This window comes from Anomalospiza imberbis, chromosome 1 (genome assembly GCF_031753505.1).
Source record: "Anomalospiza imberbis isolate Cuckoo-Finch-1a 21T00152 chromosome 1, ASM3175350v1, whole genome shotgun sequence".
Taxonomy (NCBI): domain Eukaryota; kingdom Metazoa; phylum Chordata; class Aves; order Passeriformes; family Viduidae; genus Anomalospiza; species Anomalospiza imberbis.
The window spans coordinates 56,656,860-56,665,973 of NC_089681.1; the positions used below are offsets into that span (position 1 = coordinate 56,656,860).

General features: G+C 35.9%; 1 protein-coding gene across 6 annotated transcripts in view; it reads left to right on the forward strand.

Moving 5' to 3' along the window:
- Positions 1 to 8,224, forward strand: part of SOCS6 (suppressor of cytokine signaling 6) — a 28,149-nt gene extending 19,925 nt beyond the window's left edge. For 3 of the 6 annotated variants that reach the window (XM_068193434.1, XM_068193460.1, XM_068193452.1), the window contains exons 2-3: positions 1,810 to 1,926; positions 2,906 to 8,224. In XM_068193434.1, coding sequence (XP_068049535.1) covers positions 3,031 to 4,635 — 1,605 coding nt within the window. In that variant the 5' untranslated portion in view covers positions 1,810 to 1,926; positions 2,906 to 3,030 and the 3' untranslated portion in view covers positions 4,636 to 8,224. The remainder of the gene's footprint in view (positions 1 to 1,809; positions 1,927 to 2,905) is intronic. The other 3 variants (XM_068193442.1, XM_068193466.1, XM_068193474.1) reach the window with 1 other exon arrangement.
- Positions 8,225 to 9,114: the final 890 nt, after the last annotated feature.

Sequence of the window (9,114 nt, forward strand, 5' to 3'; positions counted from 1 at the left end):
TATGTATAGGAGGTATTATAGGGTGGGTCTCATATGGATGACTAGTTCAGAGACTTGCTCTCATGATGTGTGTTTGGTTTACTTCCAAGAGCTTCGACCTGGACTGTCGCTAGGTTTTTATTGTCTTCTCATGCATTAATGAACTGGGCTTCTGGATAGATGCATGTCGTTTATGTGCTTTACAGTTGATTATCAAACCTTTCTTATATCTTAATGTGAATTTTTGTGAGAATACAACTAATAAACTAACCATTTTATAGGATCCAGAATATACTGAGTTGGAAGGGACCCATCAAGGTAATTGAGTCCAGCTCCTGGCTCTGTGCAGGACACCTGAAGAATCACATCATGTGCTTAAGAACATTGTCCAGACACTTCTTGAACTCTGTCAGGCTTTGTGCTCTGACCACTTCTTTGGAGATCCTGTTCCAGTACCCAACCACCCTCAATGTGAAAAACCTTTTCCTGGTATCCAACCTAAATATCCCGTGATTCAGCTTCATGCTGTTTCCTTGAGTCCTGGTACTGGTCATAAGAGTGATGAGAGTACTGCAGACAGTACCTTCCATAAGGACGGGGGAACAGCATTTCTGGAAAAGTGGAAATAATATCAACTTGTGGATGTCAGAAGCAGTTGGAGAACACTGTGGATTTCGCAGGTGGAGCTAATGTGATAGTTCCCAGGCTTCTGGTACTCCATGCATAAAAGCAGAGTTATTTTATCAAATGAATCAATGCTCTGACTTTGTTTAGGAGAAGCATGCAATCCTGAAGTTGTAATTTTCACTTATTTTGTAGGCTAATTTAGTTACATATGACAAAAAGTTCTGCAAATTGGAAAGGTGGTAAAATCCAAATGGTTTAGAATTAGAAAGTCAATGACATTTTGAGTCTCCTTTTAAATGATATGTAAGTCTCCCTTTATCTGCACTTGTAGGAAAGTAAACATAGTGTTTTTACCTTTGAAAATTCATACTCAGGATTGTGTTCACATTGTGTAACTGAAGGATGGTGTTTTAGGATTTCATGACTCCTGATACAACAGGTATCATGTTAAAAGTGGAAAATAACTAGTGAACATATCAAATACTAGTTCTGGTTTTTAAAGTCTTAATATTAATTTATAGCAAATAATTGATTCTTAGGCTTTTGTCTAGGAAGTGTTTTGGTCATGTTTGTTCTTTGCTGGTAGAAAGTGAATCAGTTTAGAGACTGGAGAAACCTTTTAGTTTATCTCCATGAAAGAAAGGAAAGTGTTATTTAGTTTGGTAATTAAGAAAATGAACTGGAAAGATCTGAAAGTGCTCTAAAGATGGACTTGGGAAATGTCAGAGGTTATGGCAAGGACACAGAACCAGTCTTTGAAATAGGTTGATGCAGATAGGACTAAGGTGCAATCCAAGTAAGTCAATCTTTACTACTTCTGCTTTGTATGGAGCAGTGTCCACCCCTCCAGCAGCAGGGTTTTAATTAAAATTTTTCAACGTGTTTTGAAGTTAAGAATCCGTAGATATTTCACATTGCCTTTTAGTTTGCTTTGGATATGATCCTTAGCTTTTGTGTACTTGAGGACCACAGAAGTTAGGCTGGGCAACAGCAAGAGGCAGTGGACTGCTTTTTGGTTATAGTAATCATTGTCCTTCCATGCTTTTATGCAGTTTTTGAATGCTTATTTAAGAAAACGGTATTGTTTAGTTGATAAAACTTATTTCAGTCCATTGCACTGTTTTTCTTGGTTTGCTTATATTGTGATACTCTGGGAGAGAAGTGGGAAGTGCGTATATAAGGGTTATTTTACTTTCCCCTCAGTCCACCAAGGTTGGAAGATTACTTGAAAGATTCTTAGACTCCTTCAGCTTGCCATGCTTAGCCTGGAGCCAGGCTTGCTGCTACAGGTTGTGCTGCTAACATCACACGTATTCGGAGGTACGTGGAATAACATTTATTACTAATTGTAGTACCTACTTCTGTGCGAGTAGGTACTCTTCTCTTTCCCATGCGTTGTCCTTCTCTTTGCAGAGCTGTATTCTTTGGAAGGTCTAGCTAAAATTAAAATGAAACAAACCATGCCCGTCCAAAGCTCCCTGCAAAACACAGTCAAACCTCAATCAAGAAAAAAACCAATCCAAAAAATCAAATTTGTGAGTACCTGATTCTGCAGGATGCCAGGTGGGAGCAGTTGTCTGGAACTTGAGCAGCTGTGTCCACTAGGTCTTGGCAGAAATACTGGAGAAAGAAAAGTTCTAATAATTTTAGGCAGTAAGAGCCTGTGACTTGGTTTTCTGTGGCTAAAATAGATTGGAAATCCTTTCTTTCACAGAAGTTCAGGAGAGGACATGCTGTAAATGTACGTTACTTCGCTGTTAAGGAAAATCTATATTTTCACTACACTTTCTTTTCCTATAAATATGTAGCCTTCTAAATATTATTCAACTTTCTTGTGTAGAGAAAGTATAACCTTATAAGACCATATTTTTAGGACCAATCACAGTTTAACCTGCATGTAGGAATTCTGTTGATTAGAATATTTTCTGTAATTTTATCTTCTGTAGTTACTTGTGTGGGGCTTTTAGGAGCCTTTGGAAAGAGAGGAGTATTTATGTGTTTGAAAATTATATATAAATGCATTAAATATATATGCCTGTGAGTGTAGTATAAGGTGTGTGGATGTTTCAAAAATTACCATGCTGAAAGCAGAATGAAGTTGTGGAAATATCCAAGGCCGATGCAGGAGTTTCATTTTTTGAGCCTGATTGTTTTGAAGTCAGCTCCCTATTTTTACTTTTATGTGATACTCATTGTTAAAGTACTGAAATTTCCATTTTGTTTGGAGATGGGGAAACCCTTATAGATAATTTTTGAAATATTTCTTTTGTGAATGTAATTGTTTTTTATTTCTTTCCAGGAAATGGCTCTTGAAGTTAAATGAGGCTGGATAGAACACATAAATGAAGCAGAAACTGCTCTTCGTGTGTTAGGGCTATATCACCACAAGCACTGCTGATCAGCCAGATTTGGTAACTTGTCATAATGAAGAAAATTAGTCTCAAAACAATTCGCAAGTCCTTTAACTTAAATAAAAGTAAAGATGAAAGTGACTTTGTAGTGGTTCAGCAGCCTTCATTAAGTGAATTTGGAAAAGATGACTCCTTGTTTGGCAGCTGCTATGGTAAAGATTTGGCTAGCTGTGAAGTCAATAGTGAAGATGAAAAAGGAGGCAAAAATAGATCAAAAAGTGAAAGTTTAATGGGTACGTTAAAAAGGAGGCTTTCAGCAAAACAAAAACAGAAAGGCAAAGGCAGCACACCATCTGTAAGCTCTGCAGATGATGACACATTTTCTTCCTCATCTGCTCCAATAACCTTCAAAGATGTGCGAGCTCAAAGACCTCTGAGATCCACTTCCCTCCGTAATCACCATTACAGCCCAACTCCGTGGCCACTTCGATCTACAAATTCAGAAGAGACTTGCATCAAAATGGAAGTGAAAGTCAAGGCCTTGGTCCATTCCTCTAATCCAAGCCCAGCACTGAATGGTGTTCGAAAGGACTTCCATGACTTGCAGTCAGAAAATGTGTTCCAGGAACAAACCAATGCATTAAAAAATGCGGAATCTCAGAACGGGGACTTGCATCTTCATATTGATGAACATGTGCCTGTAGTTATTGGATTAATGCCTCAGGACTACATTCAGTATACTGTGCCTTTAGATGAGGGAATGTATCCTTTGGAAGGATCACGTAGTTACTGTCTGGATAGTTCCTCACCCATGGAAGTTTCGACTGTTTCTTCTCAAGTGGGGGGAAATGCTTTCCACGAAGATGAGAGCCAAGTGGATCAGGACGTAGTCGTTGCACCGGATATCTTTGTGGACCAGACGGTGAATGGTTTGTTGATTGGTACCACAGGAGTCATGTTGCAAAGCCCAAGAGTTAATCATAGCGATGTCCCTCCACTCTCACCTTTGCTACCTCCAATGCAGAATAATCAAATCCAAAGGAACTTCAATGGATTAAATGGCACAGATGCCCATGTGGCTGAAAGTATGCGCTGCCATTTGAATTTTGATCCTAATACTGCCCCAGGAGTTGGAAGAGTTTATGACTCTGTACAGAATAGCGGTCCTATGGTTGTGACAAGCCTCACAGAAGAACTGAAAAAACTTGCAAAACAAGGATGGTACTGGGGCCCCATTACACGCTGGGAGGCAGAGGGAAAATTAGCTAATGTGCCTGATGGCTCGTTTCTCGTTCGAGATAGTTCTGATGATCGTTATCTTTTAAGTTTGAGTTTTCGTTCCCATGGAAAAACTCTTCACACTAGAATTGAACACTCAAATGGTAGGTTTAGTTTTTATGAACAGCCAGATGTGGAGGGACATACATCTATAGTTGATTTAATTGAACATTCAATCAGGGACTCTGAAAATGGAGCTTTCTGCTATTCGAGATCCCGGCTGCCAGGATCTGCAACTTACCCAGTGAGACTGACAAATCCAGTGTCCCGGTTTATGCAGGTGCGCTCTTTACAGTACCTGTGTCGTTTTGTAATACGTCAGTACACCAGAATAGACCTGATTCAAAAACTGCCTTTGCCAAACAAAATGAAGGATTATTTACAGGAAAAGCACTACTGAAAGCTTACGGGAATCTTGCATCTTGCACTTTGGGAACAACAACAACAAAAAGAGATTGAATTACAGTTTACAGACTTTCATTATTATCAAAATCTTTTGCTGCCATAAAAATACTTCACTTTTGTCTGTAAAAGAAAAGTAATGCATTTGGATTTATGTTTGTTTTGGGGGGTTTTGTGTATTTTGGGAGGCTTTTTTTTCTTGTTTTGTTTTGTTGGAAAGAATGATCTCAAGTTTATTTTTAGAAGTGTGAAATAGCTATCTTTCATCAGTGTGCAGATTAATCACAATGTGAATGATCAAATTCTCCTTAATTTCCCCCAAGTCCTTTGCTGCTATCCACTGTGATTTTTATGCATTGAAAGCACATTTCATGTGTATTCAACGATAAGTAAAAGTTAAATGAAACTTGTTGAATGGATTTTTTTTTCCTTTAAAACAACCTCTGGAAAAAAATGATCATGGATAAATAACATACTGCTATTCTAAATTACTGATTTTACATATAAGTTAAAAACTGTTTCCTAGTGTCGTAATTAGACATTTCTGTAGAGATATGCCCCAATGTATAGACAGAACTGTGTGATAAGAACATGGTTATGTGGCATATCTTTGGGAAAAAAAAAGCCTTCCTCCTAAGCCTTGTACTGTCTGTACACTCTTGTGTTTGAGAAGGTTGGTTCAGCCTTCTTCTCGTCTCAATGTTTTGTCCTCTAAAAATGGCCTTTAAAAAGCAATCTATGAAAGTCAATGTATAGTACCTAAAAGAAAATTGTGGTATTGGGGTCTTGTAAAATATTACCTTTTATAATCATGCCATCAGTTAATAAATTAACATCTACCAGGTCCCCTCTTTCTTTCCTTTTCCCTCCTGCCTACTCTTGCAGAGTAAGGGAAGGAAGTTTCCTGGATTTGTGGGAAGACTCTAGGAATTTTTATCATGGGAACGTAAATTTATAAGCCATTTTGGGGATGGGATAGAACTTCTAATAGGATGATTTCTACCATATTTATGTTCAAGCTACTTGAAATTTTATCATTTCCATTTTTCTACCTTTTTCTTTCACTTCAGAAAGTACAGTAATACACTAATGTATTTTGGATCATTTCCCCTCTTTTTCTATATCCTTTGAGGAGGAAGGAACAGGACTGATAACATTTTATATGGAAGATGTTTAAATGCATCTCTAAAATGCTATTCTCCTAGCCTTTCAAATTATTGGGAAGAGATGTTTAGATATACAGTGACCACAGAATATGTTTCAGTTTGTTGTCATGAAATATGTTTTGACATATGAAATACTGAATCAATTAAGTAAGTGTTTATGATATCTGTCAAAGATTCTGGCATTTGGAAAGCTTACGGTTATCCTAACCTTCTGTAGGGAAAAAAAGACTTTCAGTGGGGAGTACAGGTTCTACACTGTAATAATTTCATCATGCAAGGTTAATCCATGGCATTTTCCTGTTTTATTTTAGTTTGGTTTTCTCCCATGTTTTTATCACTTTTATGACTTTTATGAGTTACTTGCTAAAGGGGTTATAGCTGTCTTGGGAGGGAGGCCTGCCTCTGTCTTGCTGAGAGGCCTTGCTTTGCATGCGTCTGCCCCCCTGTTTTGTGTTTCAAAATGTCATATTCCCCATCTCTGGTAGTAGTGGCTAATGAGTAAAGATCACCTTAGGAAAAAAGTCCATCTTTGATACATCTTTCTTGTTTGGGTCATTTTCTTCTCCTTACATAATCTCGCATTTCTGTCCCCTAAAACGAGTCTTTAGAAGTGAATACAGTATTGCTGCAAGGTGGTGCAGTAGCACTACATCTTGGGTTGCCTGAATTGATAGACAAAATTTATATTTTTTTAATTTATTTTTTGACCATAATGTTTAACTAAAAAAATAAAAAAAGATACTCAAAGGTAGATAAAGACTGCCTTTGCTTTTAAGGGAGGGAGAATAAGGATTTCCTCTTTAGTCTGATAAAGTTTTAAACTTAAAAAAGAAAATAATCTAGAGCAGTCTATACATGTGATTTGTTGGCTCTGCCATGGAGATATATGTATGAAAGGGAGGATTCTGTTTTCTTTTTTTTTCTCTACTGACTTCTCCCCCTACCCAGTCATGTCCCATTCCCCCTCCCCTGAATCAGGATCACTAACTTTATTCAAAAAGGCACAATAACCTATTGTATGGTACAGTGTTCTGATTCTGTCTGTGGAGAGGAAAAAGAAAATCATTTTTATGGATTTCAGATGCATACTTTTGGAAGAAAACCTCTGGCATTTTCTTCACTTTAAAAATTCTTTCCCCATACTAGAGGGCCTATGCATTTTACAGAATCTTTGAAAGATTATAGTATATAAAATATTTTCATTGCCATTTAATACCACTATTGAATACATTAAACATATGTTTATACTATGCCACATGCATTAATTTAGAAGTCATTGCATTGAAACCTAAATATTTGAAGCTATAATATCCTGGTCTCATTGTGGAATTGAAAAACGTGCAAGAACACACATGCTAAAATTCTTGCCCATACCTTTATAAATTTCAGTTGTTCACTCATAAATGATGTTTTTTTAAAATAAAAAAAAAAACTTTTTTAAAGCAGCTATCCAGTTTTTGAATTGCCTTCCTTGCTATGTTGTTCATCTGTGAACTTAATCAGGTCAAGTTAACTTTGTCATTTCCCCTGCCATAAAGCTACCACAAAAGGAACACTTAAAAGTGGTTGAGGTCTAGGATGTAAGAACCATAGAGCTCTTCGCTTCCAAATAAAAACTGGTTGTGATATTTCTACTAAACTCCAAATACTTTAAATCAGTAGTAAGTGGACACAGATACTTATTTTTACAAGTTTCTTTAATCAGAACCTCACACTACTTTTTCATACTGAGGTGTCTGGCCAGCCAGGAGAATGAACTTAGAAAAAATACTTTGAAAATATTAAAGATACTTAAAATTTCTTATTATAAAGATTAATATAAAATAAACACATTAGCATTTAGTTATGAGTCAATTTAGAAGCACTCAGAATAACCACAAAATTTGTGTTGACTTCTGCTTTGTGGAAATTAGAGGAACAAAGTGTCCTTGACAAATAAAAGAAGGATGTTGGAGGATATTTTGGGGACCTTTGGAAGTAAATACACTAGGAACAGAAGCTAACAGACTATGACCCTTATAGAGTAGAAATATGGCTATTTATTCAGCACAACAGTTTAAGGGTTTTTATGCAATTGAGGAAAAATAGTTTTGAAAATGAAACTTTAAAATATAGCTCCTTTCAGTGTCTGAAATGATTGACATTACTGATAACTTTGCTTTACCAATTTGAAGAGTAAAACAACACCTTGTATTTGGAAATAATAAATTTGCACAATTTCCTAGGGTTTTTTTTATGTTTTGTTTTGTTTTGTAGGCCAGTGTTAGAAACAACTGAAAGTGATACGTATTCTTTGATCTGTTTGAAGGATATAGCACTTACCCTGCTGTTGACATAGTGAATGCCATCTTTTATCAAAATGTAATTCTGTCAGAAGGATCAGAAATGCAATTATTAATTAAACTTTTTGTTCTCAGATGAGCTGACTTTGCTTTTTGCTAAAGCCAGTTTCTTTCTGTGAATATTGACTACTGGGCTAAGTAAAATCTGTGCAGTTTTTGTTTTGATGCATTTCATCTATGTGAATATTGGAATTACAAATTTAAAACAGCATACCAGCAATATATGGGCTATGATGAGAAGTATTTCTCTGTTACTAAACTTTCAAATTCTGAGCTAAGCTGTAGATGAATTAATGATTGCCAATTTAATGTCTTTAAATCTTTCTATGACTGCAAAGAAGAAAAATTAGAGTCATTCTTTATAAATAAAAAATGGCCTAGATGGTAGTTCATAATGTGAAAAATATAGCATTGTTGTATCTGGAAAGTGATCTAAATTCTACACAGATAATGACAAATTCTAAACGAATTTTTTATGAATACCTGTTGGGTTAAAGAATTTTTATAGTGATGATGGAGTGCCATGAAGTTAATACTTGCAATCCAGATTGCTGTGGTTTACACTTTTCTCTGTTTCAGACCTGGTGTGCACTATTTGTACTAAGCACGCCACAGCGTGAATTATCCAAAGTCCATTGATTTTAATGTGTTTTGGTTTGTAAACAAAATTATAGTAATTTCTTGCACATTTTTGAAAAATAATTGTATAAGGATTTATGTATCTGCTTCTGGATACAGTGTGTAAATAAAAATTTCATTCACAAAAAGGTTTATGGAGTCTTCTATACATTAATGACATTCTGAAACAGAACAGAACAGAAAATCTTGAGACACACAGTAAAATTTGGGTATCTGACTAACATTTACATTTTAATGGTTACTATTTTAACTATTCTGTATTTTTTAACACTTGCTAGTTGACTTTCAAAATATTTCTGTATACCAATTATTTTAGTTTTTAGTTTACAA